We start from the raw sequence: 16,765 nt of genomic DNA on the forward strand, positions 1-16,765 counted from the left end.
GAACAGAAATGAATCTTTTTCTTCTGTCCTATGAACTGTCAGAGAAAAAGGAGAATCCTCAGCATGGGATATAATTCAGTTTTAATTTCTAAATGTGAGTCATGCAGCTGAGCTCAGAAGTGTCTTATTATAGAGGTCAAGTTCTGTTCCTTGGAAGGCATTAAATATGGCTATACTGCTTTCCACTTTTCTGTTCACTTAGTGGGGCCTGAATCTCATCTCTGACCCTCCTCTCCCTCTGTGACATCACAGAAATCATACATTACTTTCAGGTTTCTCAGTCTGCTTGAGGTAGGTTTGAGAACATTCAGCTATATTACTGAAGGGACCAGGTTATGTTGGCATTAATCAGGTGAAATAAATAAAGCACCAGGAAATCAAGGAGAGGAAAAATATCTAGCAGGTGTAAGGTTATCTTCTAATGACTTATGACCATAGGTAAAGTCTATTTTAATCACCATGTTACATTTGTTCTGTTTTGCTTTGACACTTTTGCAGACTAAATTGTGTCATCACATCTGATGTTCCTTAAGGTCTGCAAATGCCCTTCTCTCCTGGAAATTTTTGTAATACCTTCAAAAAAGCACTTTGTAGGTCATGCTGGAACAAAACAGAAATAAGCTTAGATTTTATTAGTGGAACTGGGGCTTGTGAACTCAATTTCTTGTGATGCAAGTTAAACAAAAGTTGTCTCAACTGGATCTTTGCTCCTGTGCCCAAGGAGGAGGGAAGATTGTGAAGACAAAAATAACTTATTTATGAACTGGGTTGGTGGTTTTATTTTCCATATCTCTGTGGTATCAGTACTCAAATGTGTATGTGAAGTAGAGGCTGACATCCACAACAGTGTTTATATTACATTCTATGGAATTGCTACCAGCTGTTTGTGGAATCTATGTATAGAATGTATATGCATTATACTGTAATATTTTCCCCTACTTCACACCTAATGAGGTGAAGTCAATATGGCAGAAATAAGTATTTATGTGTTTGGCTGGATCAAGGTCCTAATCTCAAAAATAATGTTAAATTTCAAAACCTGAGTGGACAACCTGCTGTAATTGATCCAGCTTTGAGGGATGAAGTAGATGATCCCCAGATTATCTCAATGTTTCTGTGATTCTGTAACAGTGTTACCTTTTTATCAAATTACAGCTTGACAAAGATGGGGAGAGTTGAATGCTTTGCAGTGAGGCAGCAGTTCAGCACAGCCTATCGGATACACTGCTGCAAGTCACTGCAAGTGATCTGGACATATTTGATCCTATTAGATATTTTGTGGGTTGTCTATTTATTTACATAAACCACTGTGAATGTCAGGCAATACTGGGAAATTTTAGTCAAATCTTTTATTAGGAAATGTTCTGCACTTTTAAATTATTGCTAAATCAGAACTAAATATGATGGATTATTTTTGGAATAATCACTTGATACGTAAAATGTCTTTGGAGAATACTTAAATAACTTTCTCGTGTTCATTCGTATTTGGGTGGACAATGGAAGAGGCCCTAAAAGACGTGGATTAATTTAACATCTTTGCTACTTGATTGTTGTTGGTGGCTTTTCTTTCTTATGCACATGTAGAAATCACTTCACCTCCTGTACCTTGTTTTCTCTCTCTTTAGATAGTAGAGTATCTTTGTTGTATTAAAAAAGCTCTGGGACTATGAAAGCTTATAATTTTATTGGGGCTCTTAGCAACGTTAACAATGTCAAAAGAAGCAAACTAGATTTCTAAGGGATTCATGTAAAGATTTAATAAGTTCTGCAAGAATAACAGGTGCAACAGAAATGTATGTATAAACATGGGCTAAAATAGTTTGTTTTTTAAAGTATAGCATTGCGAATAGGCACAAAAGGGTAGTTTGTTTTTAGAGGACTAGTTATTCTGAAAGATTATAAACAGGGTAGTTAAAATATTTTAGAATAAAGTACACTTAAAGGCATTACAAAACAAAATGTATTTTTAACCTCTCACTGTTAATTTGTTGATGTTACAATTATGTTACTGTAATGCTGTTAAGTTTAATGTTTATCATCAGTAAAGTAGTATGTTCAATTATGTGGTGGAGTGTCTCGTCAGTAACTGTAGTTCAGCAATATGTGTGTTGTTTGAGTTGTTTTAGGGAATAAGAGAACATTCGAAGCTATTGAAAGGAAAACCTGTGCCTGTTTTTTTATTGGTTTGGTGTAGGTTTGTTTTTGTCAGGCAGGAAGAATAAGCCTATGATAATTACCACGCTCTCACAATATTTCACCCAACCTGCCCTATAATATTAAAGAGTACTAAACTTCAGTCTTCCAATGTATGAGCTTCACAAACATTTCACATGCAACACTGTGGGATGAATTTCAGTAACAGAAGATGCAGAACTATTCTTTTTTTCATGGGCAGAAAGTGCCCAATTCTCAGTTATATCTGATATTTATATTGATTATTTACTAACAAAACAAAACTTAAAAATTATATTGCCAATGTTGATCATTATGATAATAAGTAGTATAGAAACAGTCTTGGAAATACTTGTTATACTTGATTGCAATGAAACGAAGCCCCTGTTGCAACTTTCCTAAATCTAATTTGTTTGAGTCACATTAAAACAGGCACTTATAAAAGTGCAACTTGTATGAGTTGATAATTTCATCTGTTTACCTAAAGGCACTCGACTCACTTGTGATTATTTTTAATGTTCCTCTATTGAGTGAAGTAAGGAGCTTTACCTGCTGTAATTTAAGAAAGTCAAGCACGCTGAATGAAACAAAATTTCTTTGAAATGCAGGCATATTTAAAAGTGTCAATTTATCAAGAGGTTTGTTTAGCTTCTTGGATTGGATGCATGGGAATGTATGTAACTTGAAAGCATTTTGAACAGTATTGACAGTAAGGAGCCTTTCAAAAAGAACAGAAAATTAACAAAAAAAACCCTGTAATTGTCCTCCTTTCCTTATCCACAGGATTCTAATCAAAGCCTTATGTAGGTAAAACAAACAAACAACCAGAAAACCCTAGGAGTACAACTAGGCAGCTTGGAGCATCTGAAAGGGAAAATGCATACGCAGACGCTTTTATAACAAAATGTCAGCAGCAGATATAAGAGAATGTCAGGGAGTATGCACATTGCCACCTTGCTTAGAGAAAAGAGAGACAGTAAATGCAAGGATGAAGAATTGCAAAGAATTAAGAGATTGTTTAATGCTTCCTTTTTTTCCTTATGGACTGGTTCCATCTTGTTATAAGATTTAAGCTTTTCTGTGTTCAAGCTGATGTTTCAGGGCTTCAAAAGCTTAAATTGCTTTACTGCCTTAGCATTAGGTCATCTCCATGTTTTATTGTTTGGGGAACTGCAGAGCATGGCAGTTGGCAACTTCAGTATGAGTTGTGAGATAACTGACTGCTGAGAGTTTTTGGGAGCTGATGTTGAACCACAGGCCCAAACCTGGCATTTATTAATTTATTTATTTTTACAATTGGAGACTTTTTTATAAAGAAAAGTGCTCATGTTAAGTGGTTATTTTTTCCTTATCTATTCTCAGGGTTGCTCTTGTGGAAAATATTCCTGAAGGGATCAACTATTCAGACAGTGCACCATCCCACTTGTCTCTTTTCCAAGGCTGGATGAATTTGCTTAATATGGCTGAAAAGTCTGTTGACATAGTATCTTCCCAGTGGGACCTCAATCACAGTCATCCATCAGCATGCCAGGTATGTTCTAGACTAAAAAAGATGGGACTTTAACAATCTGTTTTTGTTGTCTGTGAATTGTTTAGAGCTGCAGCCCTTCTATGTAGCAAACCGATTTGTTTGGGTAGTTTAACAAACAAAAAAAACCAAAAACACAAAACACACAAACATTTTCTTATGAGGATTGTTCTGTCAAGATGTTAGTTTTCTGCGAGTGGTAGCACACTGGACTAGGGAACAGATCTAACACATTCAGATCACTTCCATCTCAGGAAACAATGTCATTGTATAATCTTAAGAAACTTGCAAAACTATAAATATTCAAACGTCCATAATTTGGGAATATCCTTAAACCTATATACTTATTTTCTATTTGGTGCAACTGATCAGGTAAAAGAGTAGTTATGTGGTTTATTTCTGCAGCCAAATTGATGTGTAGAATTACACTTACAAATTATCTGATAGCAAATGTATCAGATGATTCTTCATATCTTTTCAGAATGAATCTGAAGGGTAGTGAGTTAGGGCTTGTGCAATAAAGTACAGTAGGAAAAATCATAAATCACCAAATGAGAGAAGCATGCATTACAGTGATGGTGTGCCAACAAATATATGATTATTGATAGTAGTTACCTTAGAAATGGGGTAAGGGCAGGTTTCCACTTAGCGTTACCCTGCCAGATTGAGATACTGAAGAAGGGATGGGCTTAGCGTGTCTTTTTAATAATGGATTATTAGCTGGAATGGAATTCAGTTAAAATCACAGTAGGGTAAACATAAGAATCTACAGTACTATACTATGTCACAAACTTTTCACTTTCCTCTCTAGTTTGGATGATACTGTGCAGTAAAAAATGCCTTATGCTAAATTATGGACAATGACTGGTATTCTCAGCAACCAAAGATGGTGCTTTGAACTGCCTATGTTTTCACATAATCAACTGATTGGTGCTTCTTTTTAGAGAGGCTGTTGTGTAGCTGAAGGGCATACATCCACTTTCTTCAGAATCTCCTCTATGTCCATTTAAATGAGTGAAAACCTGAGCTGAGCATTCAAATGGAAAATTTAGTGCAAACCCTTCCTTTTATAATGCTTATAAATATTGGAGTAGAGTTCGTGAATAAATTCATTGAATATCAAAATATTGAAGCTTTTTGCAATGTAATTATGTAGCTAAGCTTTATTTAAATTCATTGCCTAAGAAACTTAAAACCCATGTTCTGTCATTCAAGCAGACGAATTCACAGAGAATGCCTTAGATGTTTTCAAGACGTGCATGAATTGGTCTGTGCATGAATCTTTTAAAAACATTTTGTCTGAAAAAATCTAACATGTCATTTGCTTCAACACCAGCAGAGCCGAACAAATCCCAAACAGGGAGTAAAAATAGCAAACTGGAAATTGGGATTTCAGTAGTTGAACATCAATTCCATTCACTGTTCCACATTTTCATGCAAAGTAAAAACTGTGAGATTTTGCTGAGTGTCAGAACAGGGAAAAGGAAGAAGAGGCGCGTAAGTGGATTTGCTTCTTCACCCTTATATGCACTGTTAAAGCCATAAAAATGTTACTTATTTTTAGTAATATTCTATTTTAGTTTTCGATTTAGAATACAGAGTAGTCTTACAAAAGTAATTACTTCTGTTTAAAAGGTGATTAATATTCCAGTCATTCCCTCATTTGTACAGCAGTGTGGGCTGAACAGCTGATAGATTTTTCTGTCAGGCTTGTCTATTCATCCTAAAACAGTTTGCTGCTATTGGCCAATCTAATTGCTGAAGAAATTGCCAAAGAGGCAGGGATTCTTAGCAAATTGCTGTCCTAGAGAGTGTATACAAAAAGCTTAGAGAGTGAAAAATAGGGAAGAAAACTTGTATTATTGCATTTGATTTTTAATGTCATAAAAAGAAAGAGAAATGACAGAGGAGCTTCAGTAGTTGTTATCTGGTAGTGTTCAAAAGTCAAGTGTCCTTGGATCTTTACAAATTCAGCTTCAGGGAAATATATCCTTGAAAAACAGAAATGTTATGCAGGGAGTGCTGCAAAACTTCTAGGTGCTATTGTGGTTATAGTTAAGGAAGTTCTAGTCGTTCCCTAAGTGATGCTGCTTTAATCAGAAACTGAGAACATAACCATTTTCTTTAGGGATTCACATCCTGCTGTATTAGAATTTTCATTTCGGGAATAGTAAGATGTATTACAAAGCAAGTTTCTTTACCTGACCAGTTTAAAAGACATTGATTTTTGGAGAAGAATGGCTGAGTAGGCTAGATTGCTTTTTCTTCGTTGAAGGACCTAGCTATATTCTTTGTGTTTGTGTTTTTATGGACACGCATTAATTTATTGTGTGTGTGTGTGTGTGTATCTAAGTCCAAAATACATCTTGAAGAAAAAAAGCAGTAAATTCTTCAGTTTTACCTTCACATGTGCATATATATAAACCTATGGTCCATATGTCTATCTATGATTGTTTATATATAATACGCATGCATCATGTGTGTACATAAAATTGTGGAATTTCCCACTCTATTTTTCTTCAGTTTTGTTTGTTTGTGTTACCTTTTCTCCTCAACAGTTGTCTCTCCATGTTTTGTGACTGAATTCTTTGTGAACTGCTGACTGATAAGCTCAGCACAAATCTTGCTGGATTGGAGTCTTCAAATATGAACGCACAATTCTAAAATGTTTTGTGGTCTTCCACTGCTTTGAAAATCAAGTAAACAAGTATTAGTTTTGCAAACTTTTGAGTAAGCTTTCCATACCTGCATTTCTTATTCAGAAGAAAATGGTGTGTTCTGGCAGATTTGTGTTGTCATCTCTGTGTGTTTTTTAGACAGCAGGGTAGTTATTAAACAAAAGACATTGAGATATTTGCAGAATGTGAACTTGTGAATCCTCCTGTGGCAATCTGATGTTTAGACATATCAGAAGACATTGAAAACAAAAATTTTGAAGATAGCTTTTAGTTCAATTTCAATAAAAGGAGACTGGAATATAAAATCATGCAGATGTGATGATTTTTTTTCGGTTGGTTTCCTCTGGGTCTTCTAATGTTTAAAAACATTAATTTGCAGTGTTCTTACATAGTTTCAGTAAGTCTTTCCTTACTAGATTCATTTTAACAAGTAAGGATCAATGCTATTTTTGTTTATTGATATTGCCATAAGTATGGCAGACTTCCCCCTGAATGGATTTTTGGAGCATCCTAAGTTGATCAGTGGATAGACCTGTGTGTCTGACTTTTTTACAATGGTTGTACAAAAACCAAGTGGTTCTGACTTCATCTCTATTTCCCAACCTATTGTGCAGTTTTCAGATGGCTTGATGGGAGAAGTCTCCCACTCAACCTGAACATCTTGTGGAAGCCAGCTGTCCAGCTTGGTAATGAAATCTCTGAATGTGAGCTGTGGGTCATTTGCAGACAGGTCTCCTACAAGAGTCTTAAGATGATTTGTTTGATAGAACAAATATTAGTGCCAGAGATTAGGTATCCATCCTTTACAATTATAAAAAAATGTAAATAAGTTGAATGATGAGAACATCTGTAAACTGAGCAGCTGCCAGCAGAAATTGGCTACAGCCAGCTACAGAGATTTCAGTGTATTTTCTTTCTGTAAGCTAATACTTCCAAAGCCATATCTCCCTGTCAGATGGTAGCATTTCCCCGATACGGCTGATACAAAATAAGACATAGAAATTAACAAGAGAAAGTTTTTATAGTGAAAGCATTTTTTTGGACTCTGACTTTCTGAAAGTTGGTTGGATTCTACACTAGCTGTCTTGCTAGAAAAATGAGGAGAGCATTTTGAGTTTCTCTGCTCTGTATTAAATAGCAGAAGTTAAATTTAGGATTCTTTATTTACTGCATTGGTTTCTGCCAGTGTGTTCTGCTTGTTAGTGATGTTTTACAGATATGACTTAACGACTGATGATAAGACAGCTTGTTAAGACTGTGAGTAGAACTATATAGAATAAATTCAGAAAAAAATTCTAGAAGTACCTATTTTATTTCTGTTGAAATAAAAATCTAAGTGTTGTCTAAATTGTAGATATGGAAGGGGACAGACACTCACTTTTAGAAAACTTCAGCAAACGTATTTGGTGGTTTTTATCTCCCCTGTTTTATTTTTAATGAGGAATGCGGGCTGACAAAGGTAACAGTAGCAAAGGAAATCATCCATGCTAGAATCAGTCTGCCTACGAAGAGATTAGAAATTTCTCTGTGGGGAATTCCAGAGATTTCTGGTAGTTTGGACTTATTTTTTTTATTTTCTTTTTTAATGTAATTCTTCAGCTTGCTGTGGCATGGATAGTTGGGACGGATGTTTGAGATGGATGGTAGCTTAAAGCTGTTTGTTCATTTGATATGCACTTTTTACAACTGATTTTGTCTTTTTCAGTAGGTTTTCTGACACAGCATTGTGAAAATGTCAGATAGTATTTTATCAGGAGAAGCTGTTTTCTTGACGTTATTGTCTGCTAAAATGCAAATACAGTGAAAGGCAGTGTGCTGCATTTCACTTGGCTTGTTACTGTTTCTCAGTTCTCACAATCTAACTGCATAAGAGTGATTCAGATCTCTGTCATGTAGTGGCACAGCAGCCCGGTATTGTCTCACAGAGAAAGTGTGGTCTGTATGACAGGATGAAGGTTTGTATTTAACAGAAGCATTTCAAATGTGCAGACAACGGTGACAAAACTCTTCAGACCTTCTGTCCTGTCTCTTTTCTTTTTCATAGAACAAACCAGTAAAACTGCAAGTAAACATGTCAAAAAATATAGAATCTGAGTCTCAAATTAATATTAATGGGAAAAGAAGGCCAGGTACTTCAACAACAAGAAGGAATTTCTTATATGCTATTTTACTAGAGTTCATATGGATTTCTGAAAGCAACTTGTGTATTTCTCATAGTTGTTTAGAATGCCCAGCTTAAGCCTTCGTGAGAGTTGTAATATCTGGCAAGGAATTAAGCAGCAAGAGATGCACCAGAAGGACTTATTTCCAGTTCTGATGCTGGATGATATTTTTTTGTTTGTAGTGAGTGCATTCCTATTCTTAGCCAGCCACGCTTCATGATTCTGTAACAGTTGCTACTTAGAGATTTTTAAATGTTTTTATCAGCTTGAGGTTTCACTATGTGTGAACATATTTGGACAAAAAAGGATATGATAGACACATAGACTCTGATGTTCCCAGTGGGGAAACAGACTTATTTTCAGAGGTGATGTTTTAACTGGAACACCCCAAATGATGTATTCACCCCTCAGGTGGGCCTCTCAACTGTCAGAGTGGCCTGTAAGGGATAGCCAGGGTGCTGCACTGGACACATCAGCACATGCTGAGACCAGGTATAACAGGTTAAGGCACAGGCTGGAAACAGTGTGGTTTATTGTGGCCCCTATATTTGACTGTAGTCTAGCAGCACTAGTCTGCAGTAATTAAAGGAGAGAGCCAGGGGGATCCAGGGCAGCAAGGAGTGCTGGTCAGTAGTGATATGCTGCTGCCCAAGGGTTGCATTGGAGCTGCTGCATAATTCCGTATGCAGCACCCATCTCCAGCACACTATTCTTTCTTTAATCCTTAATTCTAGTAACATTTGCCTTCTTTAATAAATAAATTCTTCCAACTAACATCCTTCACAAATAAATAAAACTAAAAAGATGAGGAAGATCTTTTTAGCTTTGTGACTAATGGGAATGGCTGATTTGCATAGCAGCTCAACAAAGGTTTTTAGGTATGTGAGATAAAATGTGGGTGCTATTTCTTCCAAATGGGAGCACCTTGTCATCTCAAAAGTGCTGAGTCTAATAAGAATTTAGTTCTTCATGTATAGCATGCTTTTATCGTTATGTTCTCTTGCTTTCATTGCTACAGCATATTGTTGACTAATAAATTCCTGGAAGCCCTGGGATGAGCAGGGAGCTATGCTGTGGATTTGAGCCATCAAACAGGCACAAAGAGCAGATCTGTAATTCCACTGCAGCCTCTGGCTGCTCTGTAATTTTGAGAAAGCTAGTTTTCAGGAGGCTGCATATTCTTATTTTGCCATATACATTTGTACATTTGGAAGTGAACCTGAACAAATATGTGTACTGTAGACAAATGAAGAGCTACTTTCTGTACCTGCTGAAATCCTAGCAAGGCTCAATGGGCATTACAGGGCAAAGAGGTTTCCCATTGGCTGCTTTTCAAGGTGTGGTGAGGAAGAAGGGTTTCTGCATGAGTTTTTGTTAGTCCATTTTACATCACATTCCTTCATCACAAACTGCTTTTGTAGTGGCTGTATTTGTAGAACAGAACAATCTTTTTAAGAATTTAGATGAACAGTTTGGAGTTTGTGTACAAAGAATTCTCTAATACAGTCCCATGAAAGACTCTGTCTTCTACCTGCTTGATTGAAAACTGGCATAACTATTAAACTTGGCATGCAAGATTTTACCCCAGTGCTAGCATTATACTGAATTTACTGAGTTATACAGGTAGAGCAGACACTTTTTTCAACTGATTAGACCCAAATGTTTTTGTGTATGATACTGCTAATTGTAATTGGTGTCTGCTGAAGTAAGGTCGAATGGCAACAAGGAAAGAAGCTCCAACTTTATGACCATAGTAACACGGCACAATATGGTACATGGGATATTTTATTCATGTCATGCAGCTACATAATTCTAACCAAGTGTTTTCCTTTAAATAAATATTGGACCTAAAAATTAAATGTCTACTATGCAGAGGTCTAGTTTTTCTTTGTTTTTGGACATGGAAAAGTGTGACTTGATTTGAGATTTTTATTTTTTGTGGGGAATAATGGCCTTAATTTCTGTTTCTGTAACATCTATGAGGTTACTTTTTGTGTTTTTTGTTAGAAATAGGTCTTGCATAGTAAAAATAATGCATAATAAAAGGGAAAATTAGATAAAATACGTGTAGATTATTGTTCTTCCATCTGGTATAGTTCTTCTAAATATGAGTATATTGACTACATGGAAGTTTTTTGCATGATAGTTCAAACCACTTAAAAAAACAAAAACAAAACAAAACAAAAAACAAAACAAAACAAAAAAAAACACCAACCAATTATCAATGGGAAAGTGTGCGATGAAGTCTTTTTTGTGCACTTTTTTTTTCCTGATTTAACATGAAGTAACTGGTTACAAGAAAACTAATACAGAAATACACTCATGCAGCATCTAGATCTAGACACTTCACTCCCTGTGTGTTTCTTGTTGTCATCAGTGATGTCAGCAATGCCCGGGGAAAGCAAAAGGCAAGTTTAGCCTTTAGAACAGTAACTTACTAACCTGTGGTGTAGGCTTAACCATATGTAGGAAGTTACTTACTCACCTGTTGTACTAGGTGATTCATATGACATGAATCTTTAATTCAATGATATGCTATTTAAACAATTTTGCTTTCCTTTCCAGGGTCAACGTCTTTTTGAAAAATTGCTTGAACTGGCATCCCGAAATATTGAGATAAAACTAGTGAGTGACATCCTGCCTGTGGAATCAAAAGTATTAAACGACCTGAAATCAAAGGGTAAGACCAACGTCTTTATGTATGGCACTGACTGCTATGTGATATTTACTTTAAATGCAGACCAAGATGGCACGTATAAAGTCCAAACTGTTGTTGAGCAATTTTGTCCTGTGAGTCTTCAGTTTTCTTTGATTCGTAGTTATAAAAAATCTGAATATCTAACTGTGGCTGGAGTAGACGTTTGCTGATTGCACTGGTTAAAAAGGTGAAGCAGTGTTTAGATAGATGTTTAAACTCACTACAGCCATACTAATGGTAGGCAGTATCACCTGCGAAATTGCTGTTATACTCTGTGCGACAAAGTACTTTCCTATTTTAAGCAATAACAAAAGAAATTAATGAAACATACCTATGCTACCGCTGATTCTGAAGCACGGGAAAATACTTTTAGTCAAATTTAACCAGCTGACACAGGCGTCTGTGTTGTGTGTGTATTCTCAGGTGCCTACTTTCCTAAGGATTGTTTTGAAATTCTAAATCCCTGTTCAAAGATGAGGTGCACACTGAGGGTACATGACTAAACTTCTCTTATGTAAAACTGTCTAAAAAAAAGAAAGAGAAAAGAATTTAAGAAATGGTAAAAGAAATTAGGATCTCTTAAGAGTTTTGATAACCTCACACACATTTTTGCTGAGCAAAAATACCTTTAGTATTGAGATAATCTGATAAAAGTATGATTTTAATGTTAGGATAAATTTTAAAAGGAAAAGATAATCTATATATTGTGATGATCATCACTTTTGAGACAGGTTAATATATAGATCAGAAAGGGTATTATAAAAAAATAGATCAAGTTAAATGTTTACTACTTGTGCCAGCACCCTAACATAACGTGTCTTTGTATGATAAAGAATAAAGAACATCATTTTCCAACAAAAATTGATTTTTGCTTAAATTCCTTATAATTTCCTGACTGGGAAAATAAAACAAGAAATCACTAGTGGAAGTCCTGTTTCATTAGGTGGATTTCCTTTGGAACAAGACTGGCATATTTTTGAAGACTGTTGTTATTTTAATGTGATCACTGTGGAGAGTTGTCACGTCGTGACATTGCCTGTTCCAGGACTTTGATTATTTCTACTGCATGACTAAAGGTGATACTGATCCTTTGATAACCACAGAGGCTACATCAGCTTTGACAGACATCTGTGAAAGAAGGAATCATATTTTTCTGATGTGTGGAAAAATAAATGTCTATTCTAAGATCAACACCAATGAAACTGTCTTCAAAAAAGTCATTTCATTCCCCTGTGATTCTGATGTCCCAAGCTGCACAGAGTAAAATGCAGTTAAAGGTAGGACTTGTGCATTTATATTGGTGTACCGCACAGCTGATATTTTAGTTATAATTTATTTAGAATGCCAAATTCTTCCAAGAAAGATGAGCAAAAACTTTAACTAGGAAAGGAAACCATTTGTCATTAACATTTATGTCAGTTTGTGGGAATTAATTAGATCCGTTAACTTGCTGAGCAAGCAAATAAAACATAGGCTTTTACTATTTTATTAGCTTCAGTTTCCCTTATGACTAATTCAGATTCCCAAGACAGGAAATTTTAGAGTATTCAAATGAAGGGATCGATAATATTGAGTGCTCTGAGCTACAAAGAATCAGAGTAACTGTTACGTAGTAATTCTTGTCAGTTTTGTTGCCATCCTCTTAGAACCCAGTTCTACTTTTGGCCTTTTCTAAAGATCAATATTGTAAATTCTTGCTTTTCTAAGTATGAATGCTTTTTCTCATTCTGTGTTTTAGTTTATTTCTTCAAATTCTTGAATTTCTGTTACAATGTCTTTACGATGATGAAATGATTGCCAGCTCTATTGCCTCACATTTTTGTTGGTTTGTTGTTTCTGAACCATTGCTCAGACGTTGTAGAAGAGCCTTGTCTTTCTTTTCACCAGACTAGATGATTGCACCCATGAGCTGTGCCCCTGCACTGTGCAGGCTAGTGCCTGGGGTCAGAATGAATGTTAACTTGGGCGTTATCAACCACAGGCTGTGCCTGTTCAAAGAGTGCCTGAGAACCCTTTAAGTATGGCGCAGTCAGGGCTTCTCAAACATCACCTGTGCTTCTTTAGCCAGGGATGTCTCTATCACTGTGCATCTTCCAAGTAGCATGCTTCATACATTCTTTTTTATTTCGGTACTAAGAACCATAATATGTAACAGCATTGCTGCATCTCAGCACAGATATTGGGACTACAGCTAAAACCCAGCATATTCTATCAAATATTTCATTTTTGTGGACAAATGTGAGTGGTGTCTTCATGCTTCCTCACACCATTTCTGGTCTACTGCAGAAAATAGCTCTGATAGAGCTTTCCATCCCAGGGGTGCATCCTAGAGCCCTCTTTACACATCCTTCTTGTCCGTGCTGTTTGACAGAGGAGGAAGTTGAACTCTGACTTCAGATTAGAGCTGATGGGTTAAGACAAAGCTCAGTTTACATGGGCAGAAGAGCAGAACTGAAGTGGTGCAGAGTAAAATATAATGAGTAATTTACAGAACAGTGAACAATGTTTGTACAGATATCTGAGTTAGCAGTGAACCTGCAGGTTTTGTCACCACTTTTGATCTTTTCCTTGCCATGTCTTTGCTATCCTGACTGACTTGAGCTAACTATAAAAACAGCAGCATGATTACAGAAGCAGTTCAGCAAATGCACTGTGAAGCATGAACTGCTTTAGTCTGCCAGCACACCTAGGGCTGTGGTGATAGGAGCCTCTGAGCACTACAGTAGTATACCCTTGCTAATAATTGTTGCACTGCAGGAGTGTTATTTAGCTGCAAAATTAGACATTCAGTAATAAGGAAATACTAGCCCCAGAACATACATCTATGATAGACTTTAATTACATTATCTGTTGCTATATTTTACATGAAATACCTAACTGGTGCTTGGTGTAATCTTACCACGTTAGAAGACTTTTCCATTGTATCAAATGAGAATACATCAAACATTTAATGCCTGAGGGAGAAGATGCTCATTCAGAGGATATTATCTCTGTTGATAATGGGTAGAATCTTTTTTTATCTCGTATTTAATGTATGTCTCCAGGCTTTCTTTATTGCACATCTGCCAGATCCTACACTGCATACAGGATGATTTATTTCCTCATAGGATTTTCCATAGTGCTTCTTGCTGTGGTATCTGAGTGCTCTGCAAATACACTATTAATGAATTTCTTCTTACAGCATTACTGTTAGGCAGGTCAGTTGCTGCTTCTCTCCCTCAGGGACATCTGGCAATTATTAATTCCAGCACTGGCACCAAAAGCTCGATCCAAGCATTTGTTTCTTATAATCATAGTTGTAAATATATATATTCATTTTTTTCTTAAAAAGCAACAATAAACACAAGTATGTTTTTCCAGCTCTAACACTGTCAAATTTAACACTGAACATACAAAATATGATGCTATCTTTATAAGACCTTTCATAATAGGCAGATCTAGGGTGAATTCTTGATTCTCTTTAGTTAAAGCCTTTACTCACTTTCTCACGTATGTATACAAATACTATGCATATATATATATATGACCGTCTCCTGAAAAGTAGACCTACCTCTAGGCAAAATTTGGCTCACTGTGTAAACAAACACCTTATCCTTCCTGTGCTGTGACAGTACCTTATTAATTCTTGCTTTCAAGGTTATTGCTTTAGCCTTTTCTCAGCTGTGTTGGTTTACTAGATTGAAACATTTCTTGAAACCCTCCTGTTTCTTGCACATAATTATGTACCAGTCTTTGTGTCTTAGCAACATCTGAATGGTATTGTTTTCAATTAGCAGGTTGTTGTATCATTTCTTACGTGCACAGAATCTAAGTTTCATGCTAATTACAATATTATTTTAGCTGACAGTATTAATGCTTTTTAAGGTGTGCCAGTGCATTTTCTAAAATATGAATGCTTCATTTTTTTTTTCCCCTTTCCCCAGTACTTCTGTTTCATAAACCATTTTTCTTATATTTCTAAGGAATGCTTTTTGCCACAGTGCTTTATGTGGCAGATAAGGAGAGAGGACTCTGTCCGTTTCCAAATAAGACTTTTTCTTAAAATTTTTTATTTTTTTAATTTTTTTAGATCGTATAATTTAACTTACAGCTATTGAATTTTAGTACAGAAACTGATGGATCATATGAAGTCTCTGTGTTAAGTAAGGCAGAGTCTAATCATAAGATGATACTCTGACTTACTAAGTAGTTTATGAACATTGCCCAGGGTTACTGTCTCTTGGTTAGATGCAACTAAATTAGAAAAAAAAGACAAAATATATTACTGTGGAGCGACAAATAAATTAGTAGGAAGTGGAGCACTGTAAGCTTTCTGAGCTTTTATTTGTGCACTTTGGATTGCAAACACTAGCAGTTACCATTCCATGACAAATCAAATCTGTCTGGGCAGCTGTGTGATTCCAAGCTGCTCTTTGCACGCTCCACCATATGTTGCCCCTCCCTGCCTTCTTCCTTGCACCAGTTCTTATATGTCTAGGGGGCTGGTCTGGCTACAGACTGCTTTTATTTTTTCGGTGTTTTGTTTTGTTTCTTTCCACTGGCATAATTCTAATTTGCATTTGATTTCTGCGTTACTCGGTGTGCTATCTCACAGGTTATATCCAACATAAGGATAGGAAACACGTACCTGCAGTTGACAATGGAAACAGAACCACTGGAACTTGGTTTAGACAGACTTGATCTGCAAGTTCATGTAATGCTTCAGAATTTTTAGTGTTTTAGAAGGTTTTCTTATTTACTTTTGTTTTAATGAAATTGTTCCCCAGTGGACAGTAGTAGTGAATATTTAACTAAATGTGTTTGTTTATTGTATATGCTAAATATCTATACATCGTACCTAAATGTGTTTCAGGCCATATTCTGTCTGCTATTGTTGGCACCCTTAGGGCCTAGAGTGGTTTTAGAGATTTCAGGCTTTTGGAACATTAGTTCTTATCTTCGACCACAATCACATTCCTTTTCTTTATGTCAAGGTGTGAATGAGTGGAAAGATGATTTCGTAGTTTTAACATGTTATAGAAAGACTGAAAAACTTGCGTTTTGTTATCAAAAGATGGAGAACACTTGAGAACCTCAGTCCAGTTAATGTAATGCAAGTCATAGGAATGTGGAGGTCCTCTATTTCAGAGAAAACTGCTTATTTGGGAAAGAAAAACCTATGAGATTAGCAAGGGCACCTTTTGGTAAGTTCATATTGACATAAAATATGTTCAGAGGGAAAGGAGAGGAGGAGAGTTTGCAGTTTTCTGTAGGCAGATGGTTGGGTAAGGCATGATTAAATTTAAATTTTCAGCCTAGAATATTTGTTTTCAGTATTAGAAAAAAAATGTTCCAAACAAGTGGACAGTGAATATTGAGCAGATTATGAAAGAGAAACCATTGTGAGATTTTAAGAAAGTTGGCAGGCCCCTATGAGTTGTGGTCTCATGTGTGTTTATCTCTGGTCTGTAGGATTGGTCTAGACTCGTTTAAAGGATAGTTTTAATAGTTGCATTATATAGAAGAATAACCTAAACTTATGTATTTA

The 16,765-nt window shown here is 35.9% G+C and overlaps 1 protein-coding gene across 4 annotated transcripts in view; it reads left to right on the forward strand.

The window, feature by feature from the left end:
* The window catches only part of PLD5 (phospholipase D family member 5), a 154,834-nt gene that overhangs the window by 89,532 nt on the left and 48,537 nt on the right, over window positions 1–16,765 (forward strand). For all 4 annotated transcript variants that reach the window (XM_015857803.3, XM_015857805.2, XM_015857804.3 and 1 more), the window contains exons 3-4: window positions 3,535–3,703; window positions 11,106–11,220. In XM_015857803.3, coding sequence (XP_015713289.1) covers window positions 3,535–3,703; window positions 11,106–11,220 — 284 coding nt within the window. The remainder of the gene's footprint in view (window positions 1–3,534; window positions 3,704–11,105; window positions 11,221–16,765) is intronic.

Source organism: Coturnix japonica, chromosome 3 (genome assembly GCF_054131305.1).
Source record: "Coturnix japonica strain WE chromosome 3, WE-NBRP24, whole genome shotgun sequence".
Lineage (NCBI taxonomy): Eukaryota > Metazoa > Chordata > Aves > Galliformes > Phasianidae > Coturnix > Coturnix japonica.